The sequence below is a fragment of the Fusarium subglutinans genome (assembly GCF_013396075.1).
Source record: "Fusarium subglutinans strain NRRL 66333 chromosome Unknown NRRL66333_c0000074, whole genome shotgun sequence".
In the NCBI taxonomy this organism is placed as follows: domain Eukaryota; kingdom Fungi; phylum Ascomycota; class Sordariomycetes; order Hypocreales; family Nectriaceae; genus Fusarium; species Fusarium subglutinans.
Genome location: NW_023502137.1, coordinates 65,849 through 87,252, shown reverse-complemented (window position 1 = coordinate 87,252; position 21,404 = coordinate 65,849). Strand labels below are relative to the sequence as shown.

The 21,404-nt window shown below is 49.5% G+C and overlaps 7 protein-coding genes across 7 annotated transcripts; 3 read left to right on the top strand and 4 right to left on the bottom strand.

The window, feature by feature from the left end:
- Positions 1 to 207: 207 nt before the first annotated feature.
- Positions 208 to 1,244, bottom strand: FSUBG_6732 (2 5-diketo-D-gluconate reductase; the record flags this gene model as incomplete). The annotated part of the gene is made up of 4 exons (XM_036684962.1): positions 208 to 945; positions 996 to 1,053; positions 1,107 to 1,117; positions 1,170 to 1,244. 4 exons carry the CDS (start codon positions 1,242 to 1,244, stop codon positions 208 to 210), a joined length of 882 nt encoding a protein of 293 aa, XP_036537769.1.
- A 568-nt stretch (positions 1,245 to 1,812) lies between these two features.
- On the bottom strand, positions 1,813 to 3,309 carry FSUBG_6731 (translation factor pelota; the record flags this gene model as incomplete). The annotated part of the gene is made up of 2 exons (XM_036684961.1): positions 1,813 to 2,934; positions 3,226 to 3,309. 2 exons carry the CDS (start codon positions 3,307 to 3,309, stop codon positions 1,813 to 1,815), a joined length of 1,206 nt encoding a protein of 401 aa, XP_036537768.1.
- A 3,687-nt stretch (positions 3,310 to 6,996) lies between these two features.
- Positions 6,997 to 10,181, top strand: FSUBG_6730 (WD repeat-containing protein; the record flags this gene model as incomplete). Its single annotated transcript, XM_036684960.1, has 3 exons — positions 6,997 to 7,132; positions 7,363 to 7,523; positions 7,596 to 10,181. The coding sequence occupies 3 exons, from the start codon at positions 6,997 to 6,999 to the stop codon at positions 10,179 to 10,181; spliced, it is 2,883 nt and encodes a 960-aa protein (XP_036537767.1).
- A 649-nt stretch (positions 10,182 to 10,830) lies between these two features.
- FSUBG_6729 (thioredoxin 1) lies at positions 10,831 to 11,232 on the bottom strand (the record flags this gene model as incomplete). The annotated part of the gene is made up of 1 exon (XM_036684958.1): positions 10,831 to 11,232. One exon carries the CDS (start codon positions 11,230 to 11,232, stop codon positions 10,831 to 10,833), a length of 402 nt encoding a protein of 133 aa, XP_036537766.1.
- A 1,078-nt stretch (positions 11,233 to 12,310) lies between these two features.
- On the top strand, positions 12,311 to 13,829 carry FSUBG_6728 (ribosome assembly rrb1; the record flags this gene model as incomplete). Its single annotated transcript, XM_036684957.1, has 2 exons — positions 12,311 to 12,512; positions 12,568 to 13,829. 2 exons carry the CDS (start codon positions 12,311 to 12,313, stop codon positions 13,827 to 13,829), a joined length of 1,464 nt encoding a protein of 487 aa, XP_036537765.1.
- Positions 13,830 to 15,392: 1,563 nt separating this feature from the next.
- Positions 15,393 to 16,761, bottom strand: FSUBG_6727 (GDP-mannose transporter; the record flags this gene model as incomplete). The annotated part of the gene is made up of 4 exons (XM_036684956.1): positions 15,393 to 15,820; positions 15,884 to 16,267; positions 16,324 to 16,414; positions 16,474 to 16,761. The coding sequence occupies 4 exons, from the start codon at positions 16,759 to 16,761 to the stop codon at positions 15,393 to 15,395; spliced, it is 1,191 nt and encodes a 396-aa protein (XP_036537764.1).
- A 1,192-nt stretch (positions 16,762 to 17,953) lies between these two features.
- Positions 17,954 to 19,450, top strand: FSUBG_6726 (uncharacterized protein; the record flags this gene model as incomplete). Its single annotated transcript, XM_036684955.1, has 3 exons — positions 17,954 to 18,423; positions 18,482 to 18,874; positions 18,928 to 19,450. The coding sequence occupies 3 exons, from the start codon at positions 17,954 to 17,956 to the stop codon at positions 19,448 to 19,450; spliced, it is 1,386 nt and encodes a 461-aa protein (XP_036537763.1).
- Positions 19,451 to 21,404: the final 1,954 nt, after the last annotated feature.

Here is a 21,404-nt window from a genome sequence, read left to right as displayed (position 1 = left end):
GTTGGGGGTGACATGGAACGCGTGGGGGAGGGGACTGACGCGAGGTGGAAACGAGATCACGTGGGTCCATGAACAATAACAGCCCGTACGACAAACATCAATCCTCGTAAGCCAGCGAGACCTGTTGAATCATGGATAATGGACTTTCCAGACTCTTGAACTTTAGTGATTCTATTGGCGGCCCTTCTCTATTTCGTCTCGTGATATCTACTTCTCAAGAGGCTCACGAGTAGGGTCCCAAGCACAAGGGCTATACTCATCAGTTGCCAAATCCTTCACTTCCTCCTCCGTCAACTCAAAGTCGAACAATTGGGCATTCTCCAGAATCCTTGAGGGTGTTACGCTCTTCACCAGAGGAACATAACCCCTCTGCAAACTCCACCGAAGAAGAACCTGTGCTGGACTCTTGCCATACTTGTCCGCAAGGGCCTTGACTTTGGGGTCATCGAACCGCTCACCCCGCACAATGGGGCAATAAGCCTCAACTGCGATATTTCGGTCCTGGCACCACTTAACGATGTCAGGGCGTGTGAGCCACGGGTGCACCTCCCACTGCCCAACCGAGATGACGCCTCCCTTGCCCGGTCCAAGCTCGGCATCAAGTTCTTTAATGTATGCCTCTAATTCATCAAGGTGATGAACGCCGTAGTTGGAAACACCGAGTGATCGCACCTTGCCAGCTTCGACGCACTCAGCAAGAGCTCTCCAAGCACCCTTTCGGGCATCAGGTCCACCATACGGGGCATGAATGAGAACAAGGTCAAGATAATCGAGCTTCGTCTCATCAAGAGCAATGTCTACCTGCTTGTGTGCATTCTCGTAGTTCAAGGGAAACTGCCTAGTGAAGATCTTGGTAGTGAAGAAGAGCTCTGAGCGAGGTACGCCAGACGCTAGAAGTCCAGATGCGCTAGGGCCCTGGTTGTAGTACCCTGAAGCAGAGTCGATCTGAGTATGTTAGTCGTGCATTGAACGTCAAAGCCTTTGGATAAACTCACATGGCGGTAGCCTATCTCGATAGCCTTCTTGCAGAGGTCAGGGGCTTGTTCGGCGGGACTGCATGACGTGGTTAGAGTACATAATGCCTCCGGAACATGACGTGGACTTACACCTTGTAGACCTAGGCAGTTACATTAGCAGGGTGTGAAGCGAAGGATTGAAGGATCACATACTCCATAGCCAAGAAGAGGGATCTGGTAGCCTGAATTGAGCTTCCTGGTAGAGTCGAGAGTGAGTTTAGAGGCCATTCTGAAATTCATGAACACTTTGTGTTTGATGTTGAGTTGATATTTGTGGATGAGGGGTAGAAACAAGGACGATGAATCATTTAAATATGTAGTTTCAGGTTCTACAAGGTCAACACTTTGTCAACAACTTAATTGTTTGGCTATCTATATATGTATATCCGGATTTCGGATTTCGGATTTACGACATGATTTTGTACTCTCGCGTTTATAGATCAGATAAGCGCGAGGAGCTTGTCGTGATGATCGTCGTGGCGTTGATTCGATATTCAGCATTGGGTGAAAATGCGGGGATAATTAGGTGCCCTTGTTGTCGATCTCGTTCACTTATCGCCGAGAAAACCGACGACCTCAAGATCTGAGAGATCCTTAGGAGATACGCATTGAACTAAAACATATTAGGGTCAGCCATCCACGTTATTAGGTGAAGATTAGGGATGTACAGCTACGACAAACTGAACGACTTCCTCTGAGCAGGTTTTACATAACGGTACAGGGTAATACCACAGCAGCACCTAAAGGAGTAGAGCCTCATGAATTCGTATCTCATTTCTTTTATCTACTAATCCGACTAGATGATACTATTTTCCATATTAGGCTCTCCAGTTGCCTCATTATCTTCATCTTCATCGTCTTCATCAAGGTCCAGCATTGGGTAGTTGAGCATGGCAGCGATATCGCCCAACATAGTTAATCGCTTACCACTCTCATGATCACTGCTGAGAACCCTCGCCTCACCACCATCACTCCGTACCTTGTCAACTAGAGAGACGTACTTTTTGCGAAGGGCAAGGTCTTCACTTCGGAACAGAGAATTGTTGACGAGGAGAACACCGCCACCTGGTCCCACAGCTCCCTCCTTGACAGCCTTCTCGACAGCTGAAGTACCATACCATGCACGCCCATCGTCCAGCTTTAGCATGTCAAAGAATTGGTCAACATACTGCGTTTCGCGGGCAAACTTCATATCCTTCATCTTGGCCAAGACTTCAGGGCTCTTAAGGATCTCATTGAGACTGTGGACGTGACCGGAGTTGGAGTGAACCACCGTAGCCTGCTTCGCCACAGCTGTAAGCACCTTGTCTGCTTTATCCCGTCCTTGGTTGGCGATATACTGCTTGAAGTCTCCAGCCACAAAGCCTGGGCTGGCCAGTAACAGTGGCCGTGACTGTGTGAAGTCCATAGTTCGTAAAAGAGTCGACAATGTCTTCTCAAAGAAGCGGCGCATACCTGCATCTTGGTCTGATGCAAGATCGCGTTTCTTGGGAATCACGCTCTCAACACGGACTTTGAGAACAGTTCGGAACGGTGTGATGAGACAGATGTTGGCAAGCCCTTCTTGCATGACAACGGCTGCTACGGCACCATCCTTGTCATCTGATAATGCCTCTTGAAGAGTGGCTTTTGCGACAGAGTCCCATCCATCTAGCTTGACGATACTAAACGGGCGATTCACCTCAAGATCGAGGGTATGATGAGAGCCTAAAGGGGCAAGTGAGTTCTCTATAACGACGGATCCAGAGACGCGGAGTGATGAGATGATAGGATCAAAGGCAGTGGATTTGACCTTGATAGTCAGATTTGTGTGAAAACGGTCAGATTTCGAGCTCCCAGTGTCTGAAGTAACAGTTACTTTACGGATAGTGTGAGCATGGACGATGTCTCCAGATAGGATCAGGTTGTATGCATGCCACTGTCAACATTGTTAGCGTGCTGTCTCACAAGAACAAGCGGTGACATCGGTAGGATTCGGAATAGAAAGTGGCTTGAAGTGCGAGACGTGTGGTATAAGGTGAATGCTGGACAGCAGCATGTCAAGCAAGGCCAGAGACCGCGGAGGGTGTGACACCGACGGAGGGGGAGGGGTAACAATAGGAATAGAGGCAGGGTCTAAAAGGGTCGATAAAGGGAAAACGATATGGCAGACCAGGGGTATAAACTTAGAAGGGACAAAGCAACAGGAACAGGAGCAGGGGCTACTGACCATATCTTCGGGATCCTCGGGTAGGAGAGAAACGGCCTCCTCCGTGTAGGAGTTGAGGGCCTTGTTGCGTGGTAGTAACTTCATATTTGGCTACGTGTGCGAGCTGTGGCTGAGGAAAGCTGAAGTGTGAAGCGTGAACAAGTCAAGCTGGAGGCTGGATTTCGAAGCCTCGGACCTCGGTGGGTTTGTGACAACGACAGAAACAAGAGTTGGCCCGTGTCTGACAAAGACCCAGATGTTTACTGGGTAACTGGTTGTCTCACCAGAGAACTCGCCGATGACAAACGGATGTTGGATGATGATATTGATAGTGGTACCCAATAGATTGTTGGCCCAAGGTGGGTGGTGCAATGCGGCTAAGACCAGTAAGGCTGGGCTAGACTAGGCGGCTGGCTGACCAAGATCCCAAGACGAAAAAGCCAAGACGGACAGATTTTGAGGCTCAACGGCTGCTGGACAGTGTGGGCTAACTCTTCTGGAGGGAGTGGCTATCAGAATCGAGTATGAATCGTGAATGTGAAGTGCCAAGTGGATAGATGGACCACGGTAGTTCGGCGATACGGCAGTTGGACGGCTCAGAATAGATCTCTCGGTGCCGCTGTCAGGTACAGGCAGACAAGGATGAGTTGATGATTGATGTTGACGTCGGAGTCGGCGGTGGAGAGAAGCCGGGCCCGACGGGGTTTTGATCTTGTCCGTGGACCTGCGAGTGACCACTCTTCAAAGTATCAGGCCAAGTTTTGAAAGTTAGAAGCAAGGGGATTGGAGTTTAGATGCCCACAAGTGGATAATTAGACAACGATTTGAGTGACGTGACCCCACAAGCTCAAAGTTCTCGAACACAAGATTTGTTTCTGGTGCATGGATGCGGAGTCTTAAAAGCTCCGCGGATTGCGGAGGATGAGATGAACGGAGTTCAATACAACCCCGATTGTTTGAAGCTACCAGTATCACGGTGACAGAAGCGCTAATAAACTAAACTTTTCTTTTTGCGCTTTTTTTTCTTTCGTCTGGCGGAGTTTGAGTGAGGGGATTTACAGATGGAACGGACATGGATCGATTTGTTCGCTGAACGCCGGACGCCATAGAGACCCATGACAGGCCTTGGCGAACTTGGCGAGCGAGACATGGAAAAGAAAAAAAAACTCTGGAAGAACGGCACGAGGTGATCCACGGAACTGCATTGCATTCTTGGCGATATGCAAAGTGCAGCACTTTGCATCGTGTGACAACCAGACAGACAGACTGTGGTCGTCTAGGCAAGCATCCAAATGTGGCTGAGGGAATAAAGGCATCAATGCAAAACGTTGTCGATAGTAAACCATATTCTGATATTGATTAGTGAGTGATTGGATATAGGTCAAATTATCAGTTCGTAAGCTCTAGTTAATTATTAGGTAGCATCTTCAAATCTTGTCATCATTTAACTCTGAAAACGTCAAAGTTAATTCTTTGCCTGAACAACGCGTCATCATGATACAGCGGATCAAGAAAACAATACAGACTTAGATTTGATACTGAATACCTGCTGATCTGACGTCGTGCATCTCGATAGTGCAAGGCACCGAGTTTCCTCTTCCAAAACCAAAACCAAAACCATGCCTGGTTAAGAAGCTGCTAATCCCGGTCGATCTCGGAAAGTCAACGACGTAAGCCCAGCATGTGAAATGCAAGAGTGAGTCTACGTCGTTTATTAGCTGCTGGTTCTCGCATACTTGTCTCACTTGGGATGCATTCGATGTAACTCTCTCATCGTTTTTTATCCCCTCGTTCATGGGCCAGACCCGACGTTATATGTGCAGATGTGCGAATGTGGTTGTGTTAGTGCAGTTCCTGGAGGCTTGGCTCCAGAAGCAACGCGTCCCGAATACGCGGAAGCAACTAAAACGAGTATTGAATACAGAGCACGAGACATTTAGACTTGTTGAAGAGCTTCTAATTATGGTTGATATATCAACATGCTCGTATACTCGTTTACTCGTACAGTCTGCTTGATACGATGCACTTCTGGAACATGACATGATGGGGTCAATTACCGTATTTTCGCTTTTGCGGTCAAGATTGTATCGTCTTATTCTCTCATTCACATGTACCTACCTAGTACTTACTGTAACGGAGTTCATGCGGTGAGTACTGAGCCATTGGTTCGCATTTGAGGGTGGCTGTGGCACAGACAATCTGGAGAACAGCCCGTTGAGAGAGATGATGGTCGATCATCCAGCCTTATGCGATCAAATATCAAGTAACTAGTTACGTAGAAAGAAAACAGCCATCAACAAGGCGATGCCATTGTCAACATAGCCCATAGCCAACCTGGAATGTTCACTAATAACCGTCACTAACAATGAGACCAATTAACAGTTGCCGTGGTGAGCCATCAAACTGCCAAATTGGCTCTGCCCTATGAAACGAAGCCTGATTGATGCACTCTCAACCAAGATCATCGCACTTAAGTCTTGTCTTACCTCATTTAGACTCCATCTCATCCCTTCTAACCCCAGAAGATCCAGCCGATATCCGGTAAAGGTGTGATACAATCCTACAAGTTGCCTGCCTCTCTTTCCCCTTATATTTCCTGTAAATTCATTCAAGAGCCACAGCACAGCCCGACCATACTAGATTCGGTGCTTACCTGTTTCTCACAGCGCCCGGGGCCTGATTTGAGTGTACAACACGGTAACGAGACACATCAGCTGCTCATACAATAGGCTGTCAACCTTTTTGCCATCCAAAATCGCAGCTCTGCGCGCGTGGGCATCAGCTCTCCCTTTACCAACATCTCATTCGTAGCTTCTTACCAGCACATCTCGTCACCCCTTTTACTCCTTTTTCTTCTTCTTATTATATCACGCGCCAAAATAAAAAGAAGCCAGCCCATCGATATTCTCTTACACACTAACACCATTTGGCTTTCGACCCCACTACACTGTACTGTAAGTAGCTGGAAGCACCTAGTTGCCGCTGTCTGGTTGCTGTGCAGCGCTGTCCCCAGCGCACTACAGCGCCTGCCTGGTCGTCGCATTCGCCCGAGGGGTCGTTTTCGCTTAGGTCCTTCATGTCATGGCTGTCCGTCTCATATAACCATTGCAAAAATCGCTGGTTGCCCTGCTACACTCTGAGCACCTGATTCTGTTGAGCTCTGTATTACAAAATACAATACATACATGCATTCTTGCTTGGTTGCTTGCATCTAAACAGCCCTACCTCCTTTCTATCTCTCCCTCCCTCGAGCAACATCCCTCCTGTCATCATCCATTATTCACCACTACCAATACCTCTCTGACACGCCTGGAATTAGACCCTCACTCAGCTGGAGACTAAACCAACATCACTTGCATATTAGTTAGTCTAGTCGGAGCGGAATATGAAATAAGGAGACAACATTCACCGACGGCCTATTGATTAAACACCAGCCAGTCGGCATTCATTTCACTGTCAGAGGTACACAGCTACAGTACATCGAACCCTCAGCCCGTACGAAAGGATCTGCCTTGAGCCAAGCCTCCCAGCCTCACGTCTCGTTCCCTCTCGCTCGCTCGCTCTCGGACCCTTCGGATTGGACTTCAGAAGCTCGTTACCCCCGGTCTCCGCCACGCCCGCCCACTTCTCAGTGCTCACCCCCCCCCCACGAGTCTCCGAGTCCGTCAGCCAAGGCCACACTCTCTCGTCGGGGACTGGACTCCCACAAGTTGCGCGAGGCCGACCGCCCGCGCAAGCCGGTCTATCTCGTTCAAAATTCTTTAGGGACTGCTTGCCCATCAAGTATGGAAGATGTCCGCCTCCAAGTCTTCGCCTGCTGTCCGGGCCGAACGTGGTTTGTATAGACGTCGCGATTCTGCCCTTTCCAGCCTTCCCGAGTCTGAGCCTCAACGCCGCCAGAGCCTCGCTGCTCGTTCTGATTCTCAGGGTATGTACATGCTGTATATGCTTCTTTACTCTTGCCCCCTCCACTCGGTCCTATGGCCAAGTCACAATGCCCTACCTACTAAGTGAACGCCTGGGCGCATGTCCGCTTATGCAGGGACTTGCTGTGACTAGAGCTTCCTATGCGCCCAAGGCCCTTTTCACTGGCCACTACTATACTAGCTATACACAATGCTCACTATAATACTATGTAAGCTGACAATTTGTCAATAGGTGCCGCTGCTTCCCTTGACCTCCCATCGAGCAGGCTCTCGACTATACAACCATCTGTGTCAGGCTCTCAGAATGCAAAAGAAACAAAGGACTGGAAACCTCCCTTCAAGTCGAGTTCTCCCAGTCCTCCCCCAAACGCTGGGCTTGACCCTTTGAGTACGGTAAGTATTTGCGACTAGTTGACTCGAGGGCAACGAAGTATACTTGGACTGCAACTAACATGTGGTGTCTAGCAAATCTACTTGCGTACCAACAGTAACACCGCGGAGCCTACCATCGCACAACGAATCCTAAACCAGGGCCGTTCCGACAGCCCTGCTGCAGACAACCTACAAAGACAAAGCTCCGAACTTAGCAAGTCGCCAAACACTACCCAGGATTCTAGCAAGGATCGAAGGAAAGGAGTTTCTTTCCTGAGTCGACTGGGAATGCGCGGAAGTTGGAGGAAAGATGATGACATGCAGGAATCCGACTCCGAATTGGGTGAACTGCGAACCGATGGCACCTACGCACGAGCTCTCACATCCGTCATCGGTGCAGGTGGAGGATACATACCTCTCCATAAAGAGCCTCCACGATACATTCGAGTCAAGGCGCACAACAAGAAGGATAGAGACTATAACCATCTATTTCTCGCACAAGAACTTACCGCCTCAGAACACAAACATACGCACGGCCGAGCGGTAGCAACGGCAGTTGGAAGCAAAATTCTTAGGGGTGGTGATGCTATCTGGGCTGCCGAATTCAGTTTGGATGGACGATACTTGGCGGTCGCAGGAAAGGATCAGATCGTACGAGTGTTTGCTGTGATATCTACACCGGAGGAACGTAAAGCACACGAGGAAGAGGAGGCACAAAATGGTGCTCATGGTGAGAAGCTTAGTGCTCCTGTCTTCCGCACAAAGCCTGTGCGAGAGTTCAAGGAACACACTGGCGAGGTCCTAGCCTTGAGCTGGAGCAAGAACAACTTTTTGCTATCCTCTTCTATGGACAAGACCGTAAAGTTATGGCACATGAGCAGGAGTGATTGCTTGTGTACTTTTGTGCACAAGGATCTGGTCACGTCGATTGCCTTCCACCCTACAGACGATCGATTCTTTCTCGCAGGATCACTGGATGCACAACTACGATTATGGAGCATTCCGGACAAGAGCGTCGCCTTCCAAGCGCCCGTGGGTGAATTCATTACTGCGGTAGCATTTTCTCCCGACGGAAATATTGCTATATGTGGTGTGTTGAGTGGTCTATGTACTTTCTACGCTACCGAGGGCTTGAAGCTCAAGTACCAAATTCACGTCCGCTCATCGAGGGGCAAGAACGCCAAAGGAAGCAAAATCACTGGCATTCGAACTATGACGATACCGTCAGGACCCGAAGCTGGGACGGTCAAGGTCCTGGTAACCTCGAACGACTCTCGAGTCCGAGTATATAACCTAAACGACAAAGTGATACAGGTTAAGTACAAGGGACTGGAAAACCAGTCTAGCCAAATCAATGCACGTTTCAGCGATGATGGCAGCTATATTATCTGCGGCAGCGAGGATCGAAAAGCCTACATTTGGAAGATGGGTGGTCAAGACGAGATCAAGGATAAGCAGCCATATGAAACATTCGATGCTCACCCCGAGGTCGTCACCACCGCTTTGATGGCTCCGTCGAAGAGTCGTCAGCTATTGAGTGCTTCTGGAGATCCCATCTATGACTTGTGCAACCCGCCACCAGTGATGCTGCGAAGCCTCGAAGAAAGCACACCAAGCCATTCGGCTCTCTCAGACGAAGACCACGGCGATTCGCTTCACAGCAACAAGAAGCCGGAAGAAACACCAGCATACATCGAGCGCTCAAGGCATCTTGATGGAAACATCATCATCACCACTGATAGAACTGGAAAGATCAAGGTTTTCAGACAGGACTGTGCCTATAAGAAGCGCCAGCAAGGACTCTGGGAGTCAGGTTCTCGTTTGGGCAACCGTCTCTCGGGAGTCGGTAGGAGTGGCAGTGTCATGACGAGAACGAGTGCGAGCAGTCGTGTGCAATCGAGACGTGGATCACTCAACATTCCTGGCCCAAATCCGATCCAGCTCCAGCATGCTTCTGACAGAATTAACAGCTGGCGTCAGGATATTGACGGAGGAAGACCCAGCATGAACAATACACCAACTCGAAGTGAGCGATCTATGTCTCCTACGAAACCGGGACAGTCACCGATCAACTCAGCGGCCAACCTGGCACAAGAATCTCGAAGGAAGCTCTTACCGACGAGTCCGATCAGCCGCCCAACTCCTACAAGTCCTACCGGCAGTGGTCTATCTAACCGCACCACAGTCAGAGCTTCGCATGACCGGGAGAGAAACGGCATGACAAGTCCGCCAACCCCAAGTTTCAGTCTTATTAGTGCCTCTGATTCTGAAGGTGTTAACGACAAAGAGGGCAGTTTCTGGAATTTAAGCAGATGGAGAAGTTCACGTCAAAGCCTCCGCTACTCGTCGACGTTGAACACACCTGCAAGCCCCAACGGGTCGCCTAACCCCGGCCATAGTCGCTCTGGAAGCCAGTTTCTCAGCGTGAGAGAGCGATCCTCGCCAAGAATGAGCATGGGTGTTGACGAGCTGAAGCCACCTCGCCAAGATGTTGCAAACCGGCGCAGGTCAGCAGGACCAAGGTTGACATCGAGGCTTTCGGTTCAAGGTGATCAGAAGAATGGTTTCGAGGATCAAATCGAAACACATGAGGAGATTACACCAAATAAAAAACGAGTGGATTCTGGCGTCGGCCGCATTAGCGATGAGTCCGCAGATTCAGTTGTTCAATCTTACTGAGATACGAACTGGGAATGATATATCTCAGCAGCATTTGTTGGAGTTGGCGTTTGTTTATATGTACTTGGTTGTATACCACTTGGAACGGCGTCTGATAGGGTGTTTACACTTCGACCCTGTAGCAATAACTTACTTCACTTTTTCTTGTGTCAAAGATGATGGGAACCTTGGAGAGAGGGGTTCGAAAAAGGGGCTCAAGAGAAGCTGCCAGAGGAGTAAGAGGAGTTTGACGATGGTATGAGTTCTGGAATCCTTAGCATAGCGAGATATGAAGTCTCGGATTACACGGCCAAGAATGAGCCACAGCGAACATTTACTTGATATTACAGTACATATATACAATACAATCCGGAGGTTACCTCTAGAGTCAATAAAAAAAAGAATTACAAATATTTCACAAAGAGACAAGAATTGCGTTGAAGTGATCAGGTTTATTTCTAGCTAAGCAATGCAACCCATCCTCCTCAAAGCCCTGCGCTTTCGCATAGCCATATGTCGCAATCCTAGCTCATGATGGTCTTCGCCTTGGTGAATGGTGCCCGTGATGTGATGTGCGCCTTGTTTATAGGGGGGGGTATCCTTGCGAATATGCGTTCTTGACGCCATTTGCTCCGTAGTGTTTATATTTATTTCACCCGAGTCTTTCCGTCTAGAAGTTCTCATCGGTCTTGAGGGTGTTCTCCTCGGCGGGCTTCTCGGCAGCAGCACCGTTGGCCTTGTCGGCATAGCCCTTGACAGCGGCAGTCAGCTTGGGGGGGACAGCGCCGAGCAGATCGCTGTCCTTGTCGCCGTTCTCGAAGAAGAAGAAGGCGGGGATGGAGCGGATGCCGAGCTCAAAGGCGAGATCGGGGACATCGTCGGTGTCGAACTTGGCGAAGGCGTACTTGTCGGACTTGTGCTCGGCGGCCTGCTTGTTGAAGATGGGGGAGATGGCCTTGCAGGGACCGCACCATGAGGCGTGGGCTTGGAGAGCGACGTAGGGGGTGGTCTTGACGAGCTCGTCGAATTGAGCCTTAGTCTTGATCTCGACAACAGCGGAGGGAGCAGCCATTTTGGAGAGTGGTTTGTGGTTTTTGTTTTGCTGTAGGTGTGTTTGGGTCTGTTGATGAAGGGTTGAGGGGTTTTGGTGGGGGGTTTGTGTTTATATAAGTACTAACTAAAGTAAATATGATACACTCCGTAGAGGGGTAGAATTCAAAAGGTCAAGATGGATCTACCTACTGTAGCGGAGTGGATACGTTTATATACTTGGTTGTTCAGGCTTCTAGAAGCTCCAGTCTCGCGATTGATTGATTGATTACTCGACCTGACCTACCTTACTCAATTATTCAGGAACCCGGGAGTCGGTGGTGGTGAACATGACAGGCACTATGACACAATCGTGAAATTTCGGAGAGGCTGACGTGGGGTTCTTTGGGCCGAGTGCCGCTGAATGAATGGAATTAACTGCTGACAAAACAGGCCCGGCCGAGCTATGTCCCTGGAACGTATTCAATGCGTAATAACGGAATTGGAAGCCATTTGGAATCAAACTACGATCCGCGAATACGACGGATCTGTACGGGGCGAAGCGAGGCTTGAATTTATCAGCAATTCAGGGTATCTTATCTAAATATGGCAAGACTTGATTGAGATCAGATCGTCTTACAACTCGTGCCTCGGTCAAATTATCTGTAGACTGTCATACAATCCAGATCTAACTCTACCCTTTGACTTGGACAATCACCACGATTTCATCATGCTCATGCCATACGGCGGTTATGATCAATGCCTTTCATCAAAGACATGTACATTCTGGTAGAGTTTCTCCCTTTACTTGTATCGCCTCTAGTCGTGTAATATATATAAAGACACAAAATAACTTGAGAGGTCCAATCGAGTTACTTCTCGCACTCATACTTTAATTCTTCCCATCCCAATGAATGATCTCTTTCATCCCACAAGAGGCTTTGCGCCGGTAAATTCTCGGAAAGCCCCGCGTCATGGCGGGGTTCAGCACTTAGTCTCCAATTTATTTTTTTCCTTCAGTCGATTTGGAGGGGCACCAAAAAGCCGACAATAACTAAAAATTCATTCTTTTTGTGGTTTCAATTCGTAGATCGAACCACAGAACACCGCATATTCCAATCATGGCAAAGAGAACCGCCGAGGCCGATCACGGCGATGCCCTCAAGGGCGGCGAACGCCCTGAGAAGATGGACATTGACGACAACACCAAGGAGATGGGAGAGTTTGAAGATGAGTTCGAGGACGAGTTCGAGAGCGAGGATGAGATTCTTGAGGCTGGTGTTGATGGACGACCTGATGCTGAGCGCGAGGCTGAAGAGAAGGGTAAGCTTATCATCACCCATGAACTGCTCAGAATTCATTCTAATGCTATGAACAGATGCCATGGAAGTCGACCAAGGAACCTTCATCGTCGGACGAAGCAAACTCGAGCCCGGCCAGACCCTCGCCCCCGATCTGACAACCTACGAGATGCTGCACAACCTCAGCACACCGTGGCCATGCCTTTCTTTCGATATCATCCGCGATGGCCTTGGCGACAACCGCAAGGCCTACCCTGCTACCATGTACACTGTCTCTGGAACACAAGCCGAGACTGGAAAGGCCTCTGACAACCAGATCATGGTCATGAAATTCAGTGGTCTCAGCAAGATGGACCGTGGTGACGAGGGGTCTGATTCAGAGGACGACGACGATGAGGACTCTGACCCTATCCTGGAGAGCAAGTCTATCCCTCTCAACTCTACGACCAACCGTATCCGCGCCCACCAGATTCCTAGCCAAGAGGCTGGACGACCTGGAACTACTCTTACTGCTACTATGACCGAGTCAAGCAACGTCTTTATCCATGATATTACTCCTCATCTCGCCTCCTTCGACAACCCCGGAACTACTATCTCCGCTCAGCAGAACAAGCCTATCTCTACTGTCCGCGCCCACAAGACCGAAGGTTACGCCGTTGACTGGTCTCCCACAGTTCCCGGCGGTAAGCTCCTCACTGGTGACAACGACGGTCTCATTTACGTGACAACACGCACCGATGGAGGCGGCTGGGTCACCGACAACCGGCCTTTCCAGGGCCACACCAGCAGTGTCGAGGAGCTCCAGTGGTCACCCTCTGAGCAATCTGTCTTTGCCTCCGCTTCAAGTGACGGCACCATTCGCATCTGGGATGTGCGATCCAAATCTCGCAAGGCCGCAATCACCATGCAGGTCTCGAATGTCGACGTCAACGTTATGTCTTGGTCGCGCCAGACAACTCATCTGCTCGCCTCCGGAGACGACAACGGTGCCTGGGGTGTTTGGGATCTCCGACAATGGAAGGCCAGCTCCGATAAGCCCCAGCCCATCGCCAGCTTCAACTTCAACAAGGAGCAAATCACAAGCATTGAGTGGCATCCCACCGACGACTCAATCGTCGCCGTCGCCGCTGGTGACAACACTGTCACACTTTGGGATCTTGCTGTGGAGCTTGACGACGAAGAGAGCAAGGACACAGCGGGTGTCAAGGACGTGCCGCCCCAGCTGCTGTTCGTGCACTACCTTAAGGATGTGAAGGAGGTGCATTGGCACCCTCAGATCACAGGTAGCTTGGTCGCCACAGGAGAAGAGTTCAGCGTCTTCAGGACTATCAGCGTATAAGGTGTGTCTGTGGGGTGAAATGACTGGGACGGAAAAGTTTACAGACAGGTTCATGGTGGATCTGTTATTGATTGAACGGCATGGCACGGCGTATAATGAGATCTCCTTTGTTGGATTTGATAGATGAATGACTACGTTTCTCTTGGGCTTTGCTTTGTTTGGTGTTAAGAATCGGTGAAATCCTTTGATGTTTCCTCATCCTTGCCTGTGTAAGCTGAGGCTCCATTACATGTAAAACAAGCTAATCTTTAATCTTGTGATCCTACTCTAAATTCTCATCAGCACTCTTCATGAAACATTTCTTAGTCCTCAAACCAGGTCAAGGATTCAACTGAAGTCCCTACTAACATTTTACTGTTCTCCATACAAACTACCGTAAGATTACGGAGCTGAACAATTAGCAAAACGCCAGTCTATAAACTAAAATTACATCTCTTCCTCTGTCTACCCTGGGGCCGAATATACACCATATCGCTAAAACCACCATATACCATGCAATCCCCATTGCACTCCATATCTCGAACACAATTGCATCTTGTCGTAGGGCTAGACTATTGATTCTAGGGTCCCCCCGCTAAAGGCTTCGACTCGAACCAACGCGTCCCAGCCCAACGGTAGCGATCCTCCCCCGCGCCTAGAAACATGTCAGAGGAACAGAGCCCGCCGTTCCAGAACGGTCTTTTTTCTTTTTTCACCAGCGAAAGAATGACAATGCCTTACGCCACAAAATGCTTTTATGGAAAAGGGGGTGGAATGTCACTCCATATGCATAAAACGGGGTTGAGAGCGAAAATTGGGTTAATCTGACGGGATGGCTCAGCCCTGTTCTGCAGGAGATAGGGGGTGAGGTGAGATGAAGGAGGAGCACATGGAGATTAATGCATGACTTTAAGGTGAGATGAAATTATGGATAAGTTTAATTACTGGCAGGTGGTTTCTTGAAGATGTGTACTTTCGGTCTTTTACTGTATTCGTCTTGGCCTATAGACTTTCTTAACTCTGTACAGGACATGGCGTTGTTAGTGAAGACTCACAAGATGTACTGATGTAACGTTGGACTTGTGCAGCCTCTTGTGCACGTTGCTGTAGTGTATTGCTGTGCAACATGCCATGCCATGCGAGATCTGTGCCAAGGCCACGCCGTTAAACGTTAACCAGTCTCCCATGTCAACGGGCAGGGCTGAGCCGTGTTCCCTCCCTCTATACTAGACGTCATCAAGGCTCGAGCGTTGTCTGTTGGTTCGTCTTCACTACTAAGTAGCCTTGCACCATTGTTGTTGACATCATATTTGCATTGGCAAAAAGACAGTATATTGAAGCAGGTCTATAAACGCTTTTAAATGACACCCTAAACCCCCATCGAGATAGCGAGCTCTTGCCCCCGACGTTATACCAAAAAAAGTCTACATTACGTGTGTCGTTCAAATACCGTGGAACGGTACATTATTGTCGTTCAGGTCTAACCAGACTAAATGGAAATGTTGGCCAAAAATGGCGAAGTAGCTGATGAGACCTGCCAATTGGTGATAGTCCCTGATAAGCCATCGCCGTGCCATGTCAAATTTACTTTGATGGCTCTCGGCTCTCAGCTGTGGGAAGAGCGTTCTTCTTGGCCTCGTTCTCCTTGACCTTGGCCCAAGCATACACGATACCCGAGACGAAACCGATAAAGATGGCCGAAACACTTCCAACGGTAACGGGAGCAGCGAAGAAGATGAGACCAGAGACGGCGATGGGCAGCTTGTTGAGAGCACCAACCATGGAGTAGGTGGTGGAAGAGGTGACTCGGATGCACCAGGCGGAGCAGTAAGAAATGAAGATAGCGGCGAGACCAGAGTAGATGATACCGATCAAGATACGGTTGCGCGAGTCCTCAGGGAAGTTCTTGGCGAAGTTGGCGCTGGACCAATCCTCAGTGACAAGAGAGAAGAAGACAAGCACAGGAATGGTGAGGAGATTGTTGTAGTACATGGCTATCGACTTGTTAGCAGCTGTTCTCATTCATGCAGTGTTTTAAGCGCAAGACTGAGATTGCACCTGGGGGATAAACATACTGTCCCAATCCTTGAAGTTCATCTTGTGGATAACCTTGCGCATGCCCAAAACATAAGAAGCAGAGCAAAAGACGTTCATGGCCATCCAGAAGTAACCGGCATTCAAAGTCGCAAGAGCATCAGCATCACCAGTAGTGGCGCTATAGTCACCAGAGATAGCGCTCTTGATATCAGCCCAGGCAGCAACCACAGAGCTCAGAACCATGAGACCGAATGAAGAGAGAGCGATGGGTGTGACGGAACCACCAAACCAAAGGACCTCACCATAAGCAATGGCGATGATGGTCAAGTTCTTGAAAATGGTGTAGACAGGCACGGAGAGGTACTGCAGAGCCTTGGTGCTTGTGTAGATCATACCAACGAGGACGAGCGAAATTGGGTACCCTGTTCAGATCACATTAGCCAATGGCCCTCACTCGTGAAAAGCAATCATAACGTACACTTCTTGATGCGGTCCATCTCAAGGGGAGCGAGGGACTTGATCATGCCGAATTGCTTGCATGCTGTGATGGCAACAATGCAGACAATGGACTACAGAGACACCGAGTTAATTGACATCCCTTGAACTCGGGGAATAGCGAAAAATGTACCTGGACTGCGAGATAGAAGAAAGTAAGGTTCCATGATGTACCAGACACAACATACTTGTTGACGACGGTCATGGAAATAGAAGACAGACAGTAGGCAAGAATAGAGAATGGCCCGCTGTTCTCGATCTTGTTCATGAAGCCTGAAGGCTGCGCGGGGAGGGCATCAGTGCCTGGGCCGCGGCCAACAAGGGAGTCGTCCTCCTTGTCACCATCGCCAATATTGTTCTCGTTGGCAGACTCGGGCATCTTAGCCACGAAGTCGTCGTTCTTCTTGTTCTGGTCAGCCATGGCTGTGGTGTCGAGTCGGTCGGTCGGTCGGTCGCAAGCGATTAAAACGGCTTCTAAAAAAAGAATGGACGAACGGCCGAAATGTCGTTCAACAGTGACTCAATGCGTAGCAGAGAATGACGAATCTCGAAAAGAACACGAAGCGACACGACACGATACGATACGATACGATATGCGGGACAGGACAAGACAAGACGAGGAAAAGCGAAGGGCTCCAGATAAAAATCGATCCAGTCAATCAACCAAAGGCCACCGTGGAGATGCCAAGTCGAGTGGATAACTAGGGATAGGAATAGGGAGGGATGGGAATAAGAAAAAAAGGGTGTATCACTGTAACTTCTGCTGCACGGTACAATTGTCAGTGGGAAGTAAGGAAAAGGGGGCTTGCGTCCGTTCTTGGCCAACTTGGCTACATTCAACTGATGCGATAAGCATCCCAGTAGGACCTTTCCCACTCTTTTTTCCTTGCGCCGCGTAAGAGTCAATAATTGCATCTCTTGCATATCTCCATATACTGCATAAGTGAGTAGCCCCGCTGTGTGAATCTTGCCGGGATACGAAGTCGCTGATGAGGCCGGTTGTCGACGTCAGGAATCCACATCCCGGCCGAGGGTCCCTGGCGCTCCGAACTGGCTGCAGACAGAGCCTGCTTGGGTATATACCTACATACATACATATGCCACAGAGGAATAGGGGGCTACAACGATCATCATCAACATCAGAGACTCTGCACCCCTGTCGAGACAATCTGTGGATGGGCCATGGGTGCGGTGAGTTGCAGGCGCGTGGTCGTGGCGCACTTTGAACGCATCCATCATTGAATCGCCCGAGTGGAGGAACCAGCGCCAGCCAAGCCCAGGAGATGGAGGTGGGGTGAATGTGGATTAGGTATGGATGGGACGGGAGGCACTAAGTTAGAGCCTAGAGGTAGGTACCGACTTAGTAGAAGGACTAGGATGATGTGGTAACTATGGGGATGGGGGGTCGCATCTTTTTATTCCCAAGTTCAAAAGACGTTTCAATATACTTTCTTTTTCTCTTTCCCTTCCATTGCATCTTCTATCTTATCCTTTCGCCGCATTTGCTTGCTTCTTTTAGCCCAGCCCGTGATAGAAATATCCGGGTGTTCCACTCCTTTCCACAACCACAACCATAACTCTAACCTAAAACATCTACTTCCCATGAGTTCATCATGTTAACTGCGATGAACCGCTTCACACGCATCGCGCTAGCCGTGTTTGCTGTGCTCTTCGTCTTCGCTATATTGGTGTCTTACCAGGCGCCTGAGAGCTTTAAGGATCATTTACCAAGTACAGACTGGCATTGGCCTTCGAAAGGCGACAATGTCACTATCGACGAGCCCCCAAAGCCTACCGACGCCGCTGGTGCCGTGGGCGCTGGAGAGGAGGACACAGAGTTGGACAAGGACCCCAACACAGATATCTCCTACGATTTGACTCGAGCTCCTACACCGGGTTGCGAGAACATCGTCAACGACTTACAGCAGCGTCTCATTCACGCCTACCAGAAGAGGTTCGAAGGAATTCGCTACGCCAACATCTGGGGTTATCTCGAGACAGAGAACAAGGGTGATGCTGCGATCTGGTCCGCACAGCAGATTCTGCTGAGCATCCTTGGAATCGAGACTATGGAAGCCTGCCGGTAAGGATCTCATCTGTACCACGTTGGACAACATCAATACTAATGTAATGTGATACAGCTTCATGTACAAGGACTGCGACATTACAAAGTTCCGCAAGAAGTTGGAGGAGCACCGCCCACACTCTGGTATCATCATGGCTGGTGGCGGCAACTTCAACGATTACTACTGGGAGGACCAACCTTCGCGCATGAACATGATTGAGAACTTCCTCAACGTCTCCATCCGAGCTTTCCCCCAGAGTATCTACATGACCAACCCCGAGAGGATCGACAAGACCAAAAAGGCTTTCACCAAGCACCACGATTTGCAGTTGGCTGCTCGTGACAAGCCCAGCTACGACTGGCTCATGGACAACTTTGGACAGACCGAGGGTATTCAGAGTGATCTTGTTCCTGATATTGCTTTCATGTGGGGCAACCGATCTGACTTTCGACACAACACAAAAAAGACGTTAGTATTGTCAGCCAGCCTAACCGTTGAACGAAGGCTAACTTTGTATCTAGCCACGATATTCTGATTCTCGCCCGAAAGGATGCCGAGATTTCTGATGGCGACTCTGGTAGCATCGAGTTTGGAGAGGGCAAGGTCGATCTAGGTGGCAGCATCGGCAACGTAACATACAACAAGGTCGACTGGAAGTTCACCAACACCCCTTCTATCGACGACGAAGCCCATCGCGAGGAGGGTAAGAACCAGCGAGCGTGGGCCAAGTCGATGGCGGGCTTCGAGCTCTTGGGCTCTGCTCACTTCGTCATCACGGACCGTCTCCACGGTCACATTCTGTCGACAGTTATCGGCGTACCACACGTGCTGATGGATAGCAAGTTGGGTAAGAACCTCAACTTCCACAACACATGGACGCGCGATTGTGGGTGCACCAAGATCACAAAGAGCATCGACTCTGCGTTTGATGTGGCCCGCATGTACTTTGAGCAGGAGGTCAAGGATGGCCTCAGGGCTGCTGACCCGCCCAAGCCCAAGTCTGTGCCTACACCTACTCCCCAGGCTGAGGCTGGCTCGTCATGATGAACTGGCTAGCAGCCAGATATAATGTTTTCCTTACTACCCATACCCAGCATTGGAGCTCTTTATATTACCAATGATGTTTTTCTGCTTAGAGTTGAATGGTTGCCCCGAGCCGGCTGGGGGAAGTTCTGCTATTTTGATGGGAGACATTTTTTAACATACGCATACACATTAACATGTCACCCATCTCATCCTGATAGAGCAGTCCTATCTTGTCTGGGGCGGCACTGAATGGGGAATGGAACAGGGGATACCATGCATGGCGCTACCATATTGTCTTTAATTTCGACACCGCATCTTAGATTTTTACTCGCCTCTTTACAGTTATGTCCTTGCCTGTATGAAGAAGAATAGAGACAGCGAAGAAAAAGAAAATCGCATACGCGCGTCTCGTTGCGAGTTGTACAATAACGAAACCAAGAATAAAACAATCATCACCTCACCCAAGTCTCACGTTGTTCACAGAGTGGCCAGTTCAGGACCCGTTATTCGCAAACGTGATTGATACACGCATCGCCAAGCATTCAATGCCTTACTCAGGTTTCACATAATCATCATCCGGGCGGAGTAAGCTGTCTATCTTCATCAAAGAGCCGTCCACTTTTCCTGTTCCCCTCGATTATTTTTTTCGGGGCTAAGATCCCTTATAATGCAACTCACCGAAATCCGCCCTGTCTTAATCAAGAAAGATGACGAGCACGGAGGAAGAGAGAACTCAGACCTTGGGGATCGTCTCTCAAAGCTGAAACGCTCCATGGATTCCTCCAGTCGGTCCCTAGCCACTGAGGCGAGTTTGTGTAATTATCACGTGGGGAATATCCTACATCGGAGCAATGAAGGGAAGAGGAGAGAAATGAAGGTGGTATTCGGCTGAGGAGGTAATGGAAGATCATGGACGGGAGAGGACAAGGTGATGGGTTATGCGTGGCTGCAGCAAAACCTGATTATTGCTATCTTGGCTCTTGTCTTGCTCCCCGTTGACTCTTGGCTACCTTACAGTTCGGTACACACGGGACAGTAAAGTATCCTCGGGCGTTTTCTTGCATCTGTAGTAGAGGCTGTCGGCTCTATGGGGAGGTATTCCGGCGGAGTCTCATGCATTACTCGCGCCTCGAGTGCGTTTGTGCAAACAATCAACGGCTGACTGAGTCGTCGGCAACGCACTGATGATCCTTCCAAAGCTTACAGCGGGTAATACATACTACTGTAAAACAAAACATCGAGTCTGTGTCTGTCCATCCATTCAAACTGACTGCAACCCTTAGTACATAGACTTAAAAATTGGCTTATTTGTTTGAGTTTTAGTAAGGGGTCATCCTACCTTATTCGCCGCGACAGGGGACCAATGGCGGAGGTTTGATCAACACTTGCATTTCCTAGAATCTCGACGTCACTCGCAAGAGCCTCTGTAGCTGCATATCTTCAGTGGCTAGACGGACCCCCCACAACTGGCAATAAGCGCTATCCTGCACAGTTCCCACCAAGTGAGTGATTCCTCCCACTTCCCATCATTGCAGCAGATGCAACGCAATGCCACTCCTCAAGGAGCAAGAAAACAAGAGACTTTAAAAGAGGTTGTCAAAATAAACCCAGTAAAGACTTCTCTTAACTTGGACTAAATTACCTAAGTCTTTCCATCACTTAGGACGAAGGTGTCAAGTTTGCTTGTGCCCCCCTGCCACTCTCCGCCTTGTCACAGCCGCCGATTCTTCGCCAACGCCCCGCGTCCTGTTAGTTAGCCTAAGTTAAGGCCAAGCTAAGGCCAATGTCAAATCTCATCAACGAACCTCCTCCGTCCCCTGGCCTGGCCTTGCATGGCATGGCAGGCTCGGGCTCCAGCACAATAAACCCCTCGATGGCGGTACTTCGGTAGAGCTTCCAGGGAACAAGGCCCATGACCCGGAAGGTCAAGGAACATAGTCGAGATGGAGTATAGCCATGGTTCTCGAGTCCT